Source organism: Octopus sinensis, linkage group LG18, assembly GCF_006345805.1.
Source record: "Octopus sinensis linkage group LG18, ASM634580v1, whole genome shotgun sequence".
NCBI classification, from domain to species: Eukaryota; Metazoa; Mollusca; class Cephalopoda; order Octopoda; family Octopodidae; genus Octopus; species Octopus sinensis.
Window position 1 is genome coordinate 39,336,436 of NC_043014.1, and position 15,000 is coordinate 39,351,435.

The 15,000-nt window shown below is 38.1% G+C and overlaps 1 protein-coding gene across 1 annotated transcript in view; it reads right to left on the reverse strand.

The window, feature by feature from the left end:
* The window catches only part of LOC115221762 (monocarboxylate transporter 12-like), a 76,063-nt gene that overhangs the window by 7,719 nt on the left and 53,344 nt on the right, over window positions 1-15,000 (reverse strand). The window contains exons 3-5 of the mRNA XM_029791982.2: window positions 11,423-11,566; window positions 8,120-8,914; window positions 1,384-1,653 (exon numbers count right to left, since the gene is read on the reverse strand). Coding sequence (XP_029647842.1) covers window positions 1,384-1,653; window positions 8,120-8,914; window positions 11,423-11,566 — 1,209 coding nt within the window. The remainder of the gene's footprint in view (window positions 1-1,383; window positions 1,654-8,119; window positions 8,915-11,422; window positions 11,567-15,000) is intronic.

The following is a 15,000-nucleotide window of genomic DNA, read 5'->3' on the forward strand; positions in this document are numbered from 1 at the left end:
TTCAACAAGTGTCACAAGCAGGAAGGTATGCACAGGTGGACTGACTACGTCCCAGGTAGGGGCCACGGGTTATGGCTTCACTAGTCTTGCCGGGTCTTCTCACGCACAGCATACTTCCATAGGTCTCGGTCTCTAGTCATTTCCAACTGACTAGGGATTGGCACTTTCTCAACTGCTAGGGATTGGCACTTTCTCACACACCTATCTTCATCCATTCTCGCCACATGACCATACCAGTGGCAATCGTCTCTCTTGCACACCACAACTGATGCTTCTTAGGTACAACATTTCTCTCAAGGAACTAACGCTCTGTCGAGTAAGTACACTGACATTACATATCCATATATATATATGTATATATATATATATATATATATATATATATTATATATATTATATATATATAATATATATATATTATTATATATATATATATATGCACACAACAGGCTTCTTTCTGTTTCCATCTACCCATCCACTCTCAAGGTTATTGTCAGCTTGAGGATACAGTAGATGTTAGGAAGATGATTTAGTCAAGTGATTTAAGTCAAGATGGAAAAGAATGGCACAACCAAGACAGAATTGGAAGTGCATTGTGACCAGTGGTGTATAAGAGCATCTGATGGTCTGGTCCATACTGGGATACTGTGATTTATTTATTTATTTATTTATTAGAGGAGTCAGTCTTAGACCTACCTGGCAATTTCAAGCTTGACCAAACCATGTTGTTTTACTGTGTTTTGTTAAAAACCACAACTTCAATTAAATCTATCCAGAGTTGCTTTGCTTCAATATTTCCCATTGATAATGGCTAAGAGCTAGTAACACATCTGTGAAGCTGAACACATGTGTTTCTTATACCTTTTTACTATAAAAGAGAGAATTTTTTTCTTCATAGTAACTGCATTGAGTTTGCCTTTAGAAGTTGAAGTGTGTGGTGAACATATTTTACTTAACCTAAAGTTCGTTTATGTGTGTGTGTGTGTGTGATGATTTTAAACCCCACCTCTATAACAGATATGATAGTAAAATGAAAAATAATTAAACTATAAGGTTGTCCCAAAAGTTCGTAGAAAGTCTTGGAAAATAATGGTCTTTATTTTGAGGAATAATTTTTGTTGTTTTTGTTAGTACTTGGCAAGTAAAAATTCAATTTTCGCAAGTGCTTACAAACTTTTGGGACAACCTAATACTTACCATCATCTTATCAACCGATTACTTTTTAATTTTTTAGCCAAGTAGTTAAGGTTTGGAGTATGAATGAAGGAATTTTTCTAAAGTTCCCTCCTTCAATAAGAATGTTATTACGTAGGAATTATATTTTATTTAGTTATACTTCAATAACAGAAAGAAAATAAATAAATGAATAAATAAATTACTTACCAATACATATGCCATAGACAACACAATATGAAACTAGAAGAGGATAATTGGTAAATATAGGTACAAATGCTGTTGCAATGCCAGAAACTAGCAAAGACATGTAGTTAATGATGAAACAGTTTGACCATTTCTGATCGCTAACCCATCCAATGATAATGCGAAAAATTGTGTTTGATATTCCAATGATGGATAAGAGTAATGCGGACTCACTTCTGGAAAAATTCAACCTTAGTCCCACAGATGGTAAGTATGTGTAAGGAATAAAGAAACCTGGAATGAAGAAACAAAAAGAAAAATGAAATTGCTGTCATCAATAAATTTTATGTTATGAGTATCAGGGAAAACATTGATAACACAAACAGAATTTTTAATCTTTGTTATATCAATTTTTATCTAAACATTATAATATCTCTTTTACTCTTTTACGTGTTTCAGTCATTTGACTGCGGTCATGCTGGAGCACCGCCTTTAATCGAGCAACTCGAACCCGGGACTTATTCTTTGTAAGCCCAGTACTTATTCTATCGGTTTCTTTTGCCGAACCGCTAATATGAATAAATAAGCATCGCATTTGACAGAATAATCTGAGTACTAAAGGGTTATGTTTTACTCTCTCTTTTACTTGTTTCAGTCATTTGACTGTGGTCATGCTGGAGCACCGCCTTTAATCGAGCAACTCGACCCCGGGACTTATTCTTTGTAAGCCCAGTACTTATTCTATCGGTCTCTTTTGCCGAACCGCTAAGTGACGGGGACGTAAACACACCAGCATTGGTTGTCAAGCAATGCTAGGGGGACAAATACAGACACACAAACATACACACACACATATATATATACATATATACGACGGGCTTCTTTCAGTTTTCGTCTACCAAATCCACTCACAAGGCTTTGGTCGGCCTGAGGCTATAGTAGAAGACACTTGCCCAAGGTTGCGCGCAGTGGGACTGAACCCGGAACCATGTGGTTGGTAAGCAAGCTACTTACCACACAGCCACTCCTGCGCCTATATATATATTATAATGTTTGTTTTTATGTTCAGTTATAATAGAAACAATATTAAGTTAATCTGATAGGTTACTCTATACTTTTGTAGAGTAAAAAATTTATTATTCTTAAACAAGAATATTATTATTGACAGAAATTCAAAATTTTCACCAGCAGTGTGTGTGTGTATGTCTGTGTGTGTGTGCGTGTGTGTGTATGTGTTTGTGTGTATGCATGCACGCATGTAAGTAGGAATACAGCTGCCTTAACCCTTTTGTTACCATATTTCTGTTGAGATGCTCTGTGTTTCTTTCAATTAATTTTAAATATAACAAAGAATTTAGTAAAATAACTTAGTTATCATTAAGCTAGTGTTAGGAACATTAATTGTGATGAAGGTTTGGTAGAAGATTTTAATTCAGAACTTATGAAAACAAGACTTCTGTACTACAGAGGCAGGGCCGGTTTTGGCCGGGTTGGTAACGAAAGGGTTAAAGACAGTGATCAACGAAGGCCCTGACTTTAGTTAGGAAATTAATTGGGTTTTATATGTCTGCAGATAGCTGATGAGATCGGTTCTAGCATGGAAGTAATGACCATGTTTAGAGTACATTTTGTCTGTAGCTTTATTTGAGACTAGCAGTATCGCCCGGCGTTGCTCGGGTTTGTAAGGGAAATAACTATATAAGCATTTTTAGAGAGTTATAGCCAAAAAATAGCAAAAAAATGCATTAAAAATAGAAAAAAAATGATGGTAAATTTTTTTAAAATCGTTGACTCATCGTAGACATTTTTAGAGAGTTATTTCCCTTATATAATAGCGAAAAAATGCATTAAAATGGAAAAAAATGATGGCAAATTTTTTTTTAAATCGTAGACTCATCGTAGACACACACTAATACCCAGAAGGGCTCGATATGAATCACGACTATAAAATACCCGGTTTTGGTTAAACTGCACCGCAAAATGTGGGAGTAGTTAGGAATCTAAATCGTAGGAGACAGACACACAACTTCACTTTTATATATAAAGATGTCAGCCAACATATATATCTGTGAGCTCAGATTTGATTTCTGTTGCCAGAACATATCTTTAGTCGAACAATGTGAGAATTTTGTGCTTTGCTGCTGAGAACACACTGTAAGAGTCTGTTACAAGTAAGCTGCACCCAAGATACTCTGGTCTATGATCACAGCTTTCAATGTTACATTAAGTTATCCTCATAGCACATTCTCTATTTCCTGACTATTCTGTTTCCTGTAGGAAGCTCGTCATAGAGGAGCTGCTATGATATACTCTTTTACTCTTTTACTTGTTTCAGTCATTTGACTGTGGCCATGCTGGAGCACCGCCTTTGGTCGAGCAAATCGACCCCAGGACTTATTCCTTGTAAGCCTAGTACTTATTCTATCGGTCTCTTTTGCCGAACCGCTAAGTTATGGGGATGTAAACACACCAGCATCTTGTTTCAGTCATTTGACTGTGGCCATGCTGGAGCACCGCCTTTAGTCGAGCAAATCGACCCCAGGACTTATTCTTTGTAAGCCTAGTACTTATTCTATCAGTTTCTTTTGCCGAACTGCTAAGTTACGGGGATGTAAACACATCAGCATCGGTTGTCAAGCGATGTTGGGGGGACAAACACAGACACACAAACACACACACACACACCACACACACACACACACACACACACACACTCCTGGTTAGTGGAAGTGAGAGGTGAAGGGAAAGAGAAAGAGAAATGTTAAAGGGAAATTACAAGGTTTGTTGAAGAAATAGGTAGGTAGAGATAGAGAGAGAGAGTGTATGTATGTGTGAGAGGGAGAGACAGTGTGTGTGTGTGTGTGTGTGTGAAAGAGAGAGAGTGTGTGTGCATGTGAGAAAGAGAGAATGTGTGTGTGTGCATGTGAGAAAGAGAGAATGTGTGTGTGTGTGAGAGGGAGAGAGAGTGTGTCTGTGTGCGTGTGTGAGAGAGAGAGTGTGTGTGCATGTGTGTGTGTGTGAGAGAGAAAGTGTGTGCATGTGAGAAAGAGAGAATGTATGTGTGTGTGTGTGTGAGAGAGAGAGAGAGTGTGTGTGTGTGTGTGTGTGAGAGAGAGAGAGAGAGAGAGAGAGAGAGAGAGTGTTTAGCAGGGGGAAATTTCAAAATCACATATCATATTTTGTGAATGGAATTGAATGGACTTGGATGTTATCTATTTTATTTACAATGGAATTGAAACTAATCATGTAAACAAAAACATTCTGTATATTGTTTTGTGTAGATTAACAGTATATAACATAAAGCAATTATGATAAAATATTGTATAATAAAGCATTTACAATCATACATTGATTTTGCAGTTTCAGCAGAATTAAATACTAATGAATCATCATCATCATCATCATCAGTGGAGGTGCAATGGCCCAGTGGTTAGGGCAGCGGACTCGCGGTCGTAGGATCGCGGTTTCGATTCCTAGACTGGGCGTTGTGAGTGTTTATTGAGCGAAAACACCTAAAGCTCCACGAGGCTCCAGCAGGGGATGGTGGTGAACCCTGCTGTACTCTTTCACCACAACTTTCTCTCACTCTTACTTCCTGTTTCTGTTGTACCTGTATTTCAAAGGGCCGGCCTTGTCACTCTCTGTGTCACGCTGAATATCCCCGAGAACTACGTTAAGGGTACACGTGTCTGTGGAGTGCTCAGCCACTTACACGTTAATTTCACGAGCAGGCTGTTCCGTTGGTTGGATCAACCGGAACCCTCATCGTCGTAACCAACGGAGTGCTTCCATCCATCATCATCATCGTTTAACGTCTATTTTCCATGCTAGCATGGGTTGGATGGTTCGACCAGAATCTGGGAAGCCAGAAGGCTGCACCAGGCTCCAGTCTGATCTGGCAGTGTTTCTACAGCTTGATGCCCTTCCTAACACCAACTACTCCGTGAGTGTAGTGGGTGCTGTTTACATGCCACTGGCACAGGTGCCAGGTGAGGCTGGCAACGGCCACGATCGGTTAGTCCTTTTCATGTGCCACCGGCACGGAAGCCAGTCAAGGCAGCGCTGGCCTCGGCCACGTTCGGATGGTGCTTTTTACATGCCATCAGAACAGGGATCACAACTACAATTTCTATTAATTTTTGATGTTGATGTACTTGACTCAGTAGGTCTCCTCAAGCACAGGGTCGAAACGGAATGATATGTGTATTAAACATTGCTTACTTTGTTATTGTATATTTTTCTGTAATTTATTTCACAGGCAACAATAAGATTATAGAAATAAAAAATGCAAATCATCCTTGTAAATAAGATTATATAAGTTAAAAATGCAAATCATCCTATTTCTAAAATAGCTCCTCTTAATTTCTTCCCATTCCATGGAATTTCCATGGTCCAGCTAGTGAACAAATAGTTTTTTAGCAAGTCACTCATGATGTAGTAACATCAGAATATTTTATATTGCTGGGTTTATTAGTACTTAGAGTATATTATTTACATTATTTACATTCAACGGATATTTGTCCTCATCTTTGTTGGTAACACAACGTTTCGGCTGATATACCCTCCAGCCTTCATCAGGTGTCTTGGGGAAATTTTGAAGATATTTTTTGATGTTATTATTATATATTATTATTATTATTATATTATTATTATTATTATTATTATTATTATTATTATTGTTGTTGTTGTTCTTATTATTATTATTATTATTGTTGTTGTTGTTGTTGTTGTTATTGTTATTGTTACTACTACTACTACTACTACTACTACTACTACTACTACTACTACTACTACTACTACTACTACTACTACTACTACTACTACTACTACTATTATTATTATTCAGGTCACTTTAATTATTTTAACTTTTTCCCTTTTATCTTGTTTCAATCCAGTTCAGCTAAGCTTGAGCACTGCCTTGATGTGGTTTAGTCAAACAAATCAACCCCAGGACTTATGTTTTTTTAAAGCCTAGTACTTATTCTATTGGTTTCTTTTGCTGAACTGCTAAGTTACAGGGACAGAATCATGCCAAGACAGGTTGTCAAGAAATGATAGGTGGACATACATACATACTATATATATATATATCTTTCAATATATATATATATATATATATTTTTCAAATCCACTCATAAGGCTTTAGTCAGCCTGAGGTTATAGTAGAAGATGTTTGCCCAAGGTGCCACACAGTGGAGCTGAACCTGGAATCATGTGGTTGGGAAGAAACCTTCTTACCACACAGCCACACCTGCACCTAATTTAAGTAAATTTAAAATTTGTTTAATTTAGAGTTTGTTGCTCAAGGTGACCATCACTGGTTCAGAAAAATCAGTAATCTAGAAGGGTTTCGGAACCAAAGGTCCTAGAAATTTGATATAGTACTTATACTGGTGCTTTTTATGCTATTTGTACAAGAGACAAAAATAGCAAAGTCAACACTGATAAGATTTGAGGTAGGATTTCCTTACTCTTATTGATTAATTTAAGATAAAGTATTGGTGATTTTTGCATTGCTAATACATTTTTCTTTCTCGTGTGTTCTTCCTGGGTCAAATATATTTAAAGTAAAATTTGTCTTTTGACTTGATACATAGCTAGTACAGCCCAGCTGTTTAGCATTGAGATGTCACACACAAAATTCTGAAATAAATTCATTTACTCTCTAGCACAGTGGTTTTCAACCAGGGTTCCGTGGAACCTTATGGTTCCGCCAGTACAGTCCAGGGGTTCCGCAAGAAGTTACAAAACTGCTAAAATCGGCAGTAATTTTAAATTTTCCTGTGCAGATATGTGTGCATAAGACTATTAAATTATTGCACAGGGGTTCCCCGAGCCAGTGGAATGTTTCCTTGGGGTTCCGCTCCAGCAAAAAGTTTGAAAAGCACTGCTCTAGCATATTGCATTTTCTCTAGAATCTTTTCCCCTGCCACTGCCCTGTAACTATAGGGGAGAAAACTCATATGGTGACATGATGCACCTACAGTGTGCTAAAGATTACTAAGATATATTTGCAAAATTTATTTGAGTTTAAGTTACACAATTTTATCATGATTTTAACATGATTTTAACTGAAAAGCTGGAGTGAAATTTGTACAGGGGGCAAAGCTGAAAACTATAAAGGAGAAAACTTTTGTATCAAAATTTAACACTAAATAAGGGGTGCAACTTATACATGAATAGATATGGTAATTGTTTGTAATTTTATGCTAATTGTAGCAAAGTTCACAGCAAATCCTGCTTGCTATATATTGTTTATATTACTCTTTTGCTTGTTTCAGTCATTTGACTGTGGCCATGCTGGAGCACCACCTTTAGTCGAGCAAATCGACCCCAGGACTTATTCTTTGTAAGCCTAGTACTTATTCTATCAGTCTCTTTTGCCAAACTGCTAAGTTACGGGGATGTAAACACACCAGCATCGGTTGTCAAGCGATGTTGGGGGGACAAAAACACACACACACACACACATACATTCATATATATGACGGGCTTCTTTTCAGTTTCCGTCTACCAAATCCACTCACAAGGCTTTGGTCAGCCTAAGGCTATAGTAGAAGACACTTGCCCAAGGTGCCACGCAGTGAGACTGAACCCAGAACCATGTGGTTGGTAAGCAAGCTACTTACCACACAGCCACTCCTGCATTTATACTGTTAAGAAATATAATTATTTCTGTCCATCTTTTATACAATTCTAAACGTTCCTGAGTAAAACAAAACATTATCTTAATTAAAGAAAAATCACTTGAAGCACTTACCTAGCATAAGAAGAAAACACGCAAAACTATACAGAAAAAAAGTTGGTTTCAACTCCTTGTATTTCTTAAAAGCTTTTCCAATCTTTTCCATCCAACTTTTTTTATTACCATCTTCATTTGAAGGAATCACAACCATGCTTGATATGAATTCATCCATATTTGCTGATTCCATCTTTTCAGAGAGACGTAAAAGACTGCCACTGTAGAGGACATCTTTACGGTAAAATGGCGACACTGTAGGTCTTACTGGAGTTTTTGAAGTTAAATGTGTTGGCAAGATATCATGGCTAGCAGCCATTCGGGCAATCTTAGATTGTTCTTGGTTGTTACTTACATTAGGAACACCAGGAAGAAAAGTTCTTCCAGTACCAGTAATATCTAGTGATCTATGTCTTCTCGAAATTGCATGGTAATTTTCTTGTTCTATGTCATGTATCCTTTTAAATTTCATTCGAAGGTTCGACTGTTTGTGTTTATCATCTTGTCTTATAATAGGATCTTTAATTTCATTGTCAGTAGCTTGGCAAGGTATTGAAGGGAGATCTTTGTCTTTAGGAGGTTTTAATGGACGGTAGAAGCTTCCGAATATTATTCCGTTTAACATGAGAGCTGATGTGATCATCATTGAACCTCGCCAGCCATATTCCTTCAACAAGAGCTCAGCAATGGGAGCAAATACAAAGTTACCAATTCCAGATCCGCAGACTGCAATACCTGTTGCTAATGCTCTTCTCTTATCAAAATAGTAACCAACCATGACAATTGCAGGCAAGTACATGAATCCAAGACCAATTCCTGAAATGAATCAGAATAATTTTATATCAACAACTGCTATGAAATTGTAGGAAGACATAACATTTACTCCTTTCAACAAAGTCTGGGTTTGGGACCCCCTTCAGTCACGGCACTGACCATGGGATTGCACCTAGAAAGTTACCCTCCTAGTCACAAGTCTGGGCATGGTGGTTTTATGGAAGACCAGCAGTCGCCCATGCATACCGGCCTCCCCTCTCCATGCCACCAGTGTTATCCAAGGGAAAGGCAAAGCTTGGCACCCGTGACGTCGCAACTCATTTCTACAGCTGAGTTAACTGGAGCAACGTGAAAAAAAGTGTCTTGCTCAAGAACACAACACGCAGCCCGGTCCGGGATTCGAACTCACAACCTTACGATCATAAGCTCGACGCTCTAACCACTGAGCCATGCGCCTTCACTATTTTAATCTTAATTAATTTTGTTACCATCTAATTTCTTTACTACCCACAAGGGGCTAAACATACAGGGGACAAACAAGGACAGACAAAGGGATTAAGTCGATTATATCGATCCCAGTGTGTAACTGGTACTTATTTAATCGACCCCGATGAAAGGATGAAAGGATGAAAGGCAAAGTCGAATTTGAACTCAGAACGTAGCGGCAGACGAAGACCAGTAAGCATTTCACTTGGCGTGCTTAATGTTTCTGCCAGCTCGCCACCTTTTATTACCATCTAACATTATGGGATGAGCCATGGACATTTCTAGCCTAGAAATCGGAGATGGTATGTCTAGACAAAGCACAAACAACTCTACAAGTTTTGAAGTAATACAAAATCCCTTCATTTACAACACATCTGGAAACATAAATGTGGGGATGAAATTTTCTTAGTGGTTGCAAATCCAGGTTTAATCCATGATGTTCAAAGCGTCTTCATTGTCTCAACAAAAATTTAAGGAAGTGCACTTGCACCCCTGAACCTCCTGTTCCTGAGCCTGTCTGGAAATGCACCAACATTAAAAATTTTCATTCTTTCTTTCCTGTTTAATTCTCATAGAGTTAGTTATTTTAAATGAAAGTTAGAGATCAATGCTATGACGACATCATTATACTTGGAACAATAAAAAGAAGACTAATAGTATGGTAAAAAAAAAAAGATGGGACATATCCATAAAGGGCCTTTCTGAGTGGTGTAACATACCAACAGATGAAGTTTTTCATCAAATCAATCTGCAACTGTGTCCAAAATCCATTTCACTTATGTCTACTTAACACACGGAGGTACAATGGCCCAGTGGTTAGGGCAGCGGACTCGCGGTCGTAGGATCGCGGTTTTGATTCCCAGACCGGGCGTTGTGAGTGTTTATTGAGCGAAAACACCTAAAAGCTCCACAAGGCTCCAGCAGGGGATGGTGGTGATCCCTGCTGTACTCTTTCACCACAACTTTCTCTCACTCTTACTTCCTGTTTCTGTTGTACCTGTATTTCAAATACAGGTATGCTAACGATTCTGCTAACGATTCTGCTAGCTCACCACCTTAATCAAACTAATAACTTTACAATCGTGAGCTGAATACCCTGATCACTAGGTGACACAAAGACGAATTATACTAACTATTACAATCACATGGTAAAATCTCTATCTCTATGAAATGAATTGGAGACTGTCAACCTAACATCATCATTATTATTATTATTATTATTATTAAGCTCCAAATGTTTGTGAATAAATGTCTCCAGAACATCCTTCAGGTGAGGTGGTGAGCTTTGTGGGTGAACTAGCAATCTATCAAAAACCCAGATCAAGAGGAGGAAATGGAGTTGGTTAGGAATGTGTTTCCCTCATTACGAGGTGTCTTCCAATGGACATCCCAAGGAAGATGGAAGCATAGCAGTCCAAAATATCATGGAGATGCTCCACAGAAGTTAAAGCATAGGCAGGTAGTTACACCTGGGGACAACTGCAATCCATTGCCAAAGGTTGAAACAGATGGAAATCTGTTACTCACATGGAGTTTAAAAATTTAAGAAGAATTACTGCAGCAGTATCTTCATTGTAATGTTTTTCTCGGCACATAATGTTGTTAAAATGGATTTCATTTGCAATTTCAGTTCATTATAGAATCATTTAATCTAACCCCAAATATATTTATTGTCAGACTTTGAATTATTTTGCTAAGAGATTTTCTAACTTTGCATTACAAAAGCATCTAGTTTTTTTTATGTCAGCTGCTTCATAAAAATTATCATTTAATTTTGATTAGAAAAATACCACTGATTACATTATTAACTAATTTATGAAAGACTTGAGAGCCCTATATGGGATGGGTGTAGATGTCACATACCAGATATCATAATGCCAAGAGATCCTGATGAGCTATCTTCATGGCATTAATGGTAAATGAGGGCAGCAACTTCAAATTCCCTCATCCACCAAATGCCAATTATAAAAAGAGGGTTATGGTAAATGTAGCAAAACCAATGGTGATGACCCAGGATGAGTCGAAACCGGTAAAAGAGTAAAAGATTAAGAACCAAGAACTTACCACCAAATACACCAAAGCTGAGAATTAGGACTCCCAGACTATTGGAGTATCCACTGCAAAATATGGCTATGGCACAAAAGACAGCTCCAGCAATCGTCGTAGCACGGCATCCAAATTTGTTTGCACAACCGCTGACAACTGGTCCTGAATGAAAAAAGATCAATAACCAATAATATTTTAAACAAAACATGATATATATATTTTAATTCTTTCTTTATACATGGCTTTCTCCCACTGCCTCTCTCACAGGAAGTAATTTATTTTTGTTGTTGTCGACTATGGTCTCAGTCAGCCATACATAAGGCAACTGGAATCAACCATTTCGCCTTCAGCTTTCTCTGTCAAATATAATATATTTCTTTACTACCCACAAGGGGCTAAACTTAATTTATTGACCCCAAAAGGATGAAAGGCAAAGTTGACCTCGGCGGGATTTGAACTCAGAACGTAACGGCAAACAAAATAAGGCCACGCATTTCGCCTGGCGTGCTAACGTTTCTGCCACCTCGCCGCCTCAAAAAAAAACAACATAATACTGTCAAATATAATACTGGCCCACATTATTTTCAATTAATCATGCATTATGTGTAGCTTTGAAATTTTGATGTAATGATTGCTTATCTTTAGAAGGTTGTAGAGTGGTTGTGAAATGAGTCTGTATATTTTTAGAATAGCATTGTAGAGTAGGTGTGAGAGGTTGGATGTCATCAGTTTGAACATAAAAAAAGTAGAATATTTGGGCTGGATATACTCTCTCTTTACTCTTTTACTTGTTTCAGTCATTTGACTGTGGCCATGCTGGAGCACCGCCTTTAGTCGATCAAATCGACCCCGGGACTTATTCTTTTTAAGCCCAGTACTTATTCTATCGGTCTCTTTTGCCGAACCACTAAGTGACGGGGACGTAAACACACAAGCATCGGTTGTCAAGCAATGCTAGGGGGACAAACACAGACACACAAACACATACACACACATATATATATATATACATATATATGATGGGCTTCTTTCAGTTTCCGTCTACCAAATCCACTCACAAGGCTTTGGTTGGTCCGGGGCTATAGCAGAAGACACTTGCCCAAGATGCTACACAGTGGGACTGAACCCGGAACCATGTGGTTGGTTAGCAAGCTACTTATCACACAGCCACTCCTGCGCCTATGGTCAGTTTAAATGTTAAAGGATTAATCAATCAAACATTTGAGTGTAACTCATAAGTCCAACTCATGCTGAGAAAAACGCTGCCGCCGTGGTGATCTCATTCTTGCTCACAACATCATAAGCGGAAAGTGTAACCTCTCAAAAGAGCTGTTCTTCACTCCTGCTCCAGAGCGTCGGCTGCAGGGTCACTCCGAAAAGCTCTATCTGCGACGATTTCATCTCAATCGAAGGAGAGGGGCTTTCTCCGTCTGGGTTGCGGATCCGTGGAATAAGCTGCCGGATGAGATAGTGAAGATGCCGACGACCACTCAGTTCAAAGTCTCTCTTGACCAGTAATAGCCTGAACTCTTTGCATGAACACCCTCCGTGTATATAACTCCATGTCCCCCTACATGGCCTTGCTTTTGCTTTTTGAGCTAAAAAATTAACTTAACTTAACAGTACAGTTTGATAGAGTATGAGACATTTTGGTAAAGCCATTTTGGTGCTGCCTATTCAGTATTTATGATTTGATGTCGACTTATTTGACATGAAATGTTTGTGGATGGATTTAGACAATATTTGTTCTTAAGAATATTGTTGACAATAGCTTCAATGTTTTGACCAGTTATTTTTATTATAACCAATCATAAAACAAACATTAAATTAATGTGTGTGTGCCCTTGTTTTTGACAATAATGAGCAGCATTGTCATACAAGTGTTGTTATTTATTTCCAGTCATGTCCGGTGATTCACCACAGGGAAAGTTTACCGTCATCAGTTCACCATTCTTTTTTTTTTTTAGTAAAATAGTTTTAAACTATAAATGGTGAGATATTATGGCTATATTTTCGCGGTAAACTTTCCTTGCAGTGAATTTTCCTCATGGCGAACTGATGGCAGTGAACTTCTCTGTAATTGTTTCCAGTCTCCCCATAATAAGTATGTCGGGTCATGGGAAAATGTTACAGGTGTGGGTTGGCAACAGGAAGAGCATCCAGCCATAGAAAGTCTGCCTCAACAATTTCTGTCTGAACCATGCAAGCATGGAAAATCATCATCATCATCATTGTCGTAATTGTCGTCGTTGTCATCGTCATTGTTGTCGTTGTCATCATCATCGTCAGTGTCTTCACTCCCACTACCACCACCACCACCACCAGGTTACCTTCTCAAGTCATGCTGACTCATAAGAGCTGGTTTCCCAGTTTCCATGGCGTGTATAAATTCCCCACCTGGATGGGATGCCAGTCCATCTCAGGATTACTCATTTTTGCCAGCTCGGTTTACAGGAGCAAAGTGAAATATATAATATTAATAATAATAATAATAATAATAATATAATAATAATAATAATAATAATAATAATAATAATAATAATGAAATTATTGTATACTGTGCTCAGGTGCACCACAACTTGTCAAAAGTGCATGTAAAGCATGTGCCTTAATGTACAAATGTCTGGGAAGTGAACAGTGTATGAGTCAGATACATGCTTGTGTGTGTATGGAGGGGAGAAAATCTGGTGTAGTGTTGGCGAATCTCGGGAAGCATGGAAGTTTTGAAGGATGCAGTGCTCCGACAACTAACAACTGATGCCGGCAGTTTGTTCTGTGCTTCAGCAACTCTTAGCGTGAAAAAATGTTTCCTAAAGTCATGGGAGCTGTGCTGTTTTCTGACTTTGTAAATATGTCCACGGGTGTTAGACAGGTGGAGTTTGAAAAGGTGCTCAGAGTTATTGTTAGTAAGATGGTTAATAATTTTATGAGTGTCTGCCAAGTCAGCTGCCAGACGTCGAGTTTCAATGTATCCATGCCCAGGGAAGTGAGGTGCTCAGAATATGGCATAATGCCTGATGGAGGGTATGAAATATTTTGCTTAAGAACACAACACATAGACAGCTCCAGGAATTGAAACCATAATCTTCCAATCACGAGTCCAACACCCTAACCACTAAGCCACGTGACTCCACTGGCAAGGCCAGGACCTGCACCAGATTCCACAATCTGTTTTCAGCTTGGGTTCTACAGCTGGATGCCTTTCCTAATGTTAAATGATAATAATGATAACAACTTTAGGTAAACAAAAGTTATAAACCAAGAATAAATTGGACCTAGAATTAAAAAGTCTGGGTTGTATGTAGGTATTTTGATAGCATATATGAAATATTCTCAAAGAATTAATATTTCTACTCATCAGTTGTTTTTTTAGAGAAGTGGGATCTTTTCCTTTTGAACAGCACATGTCAACACAATTTCTAGTTAACTAAACACTTTAAAACTTTGCATACTGGTATTTTTTTCTCTTGGCTTTCTTGATAAAATTGTAATTCGTTTGTTTAACGTAATTTAATTTTTCGAATTTTAGCCAATGAATCGCCTCTAATTGAGCTAAAATCATTTGCTGCGTCTAAAACTGAGACAACATCTTGTCA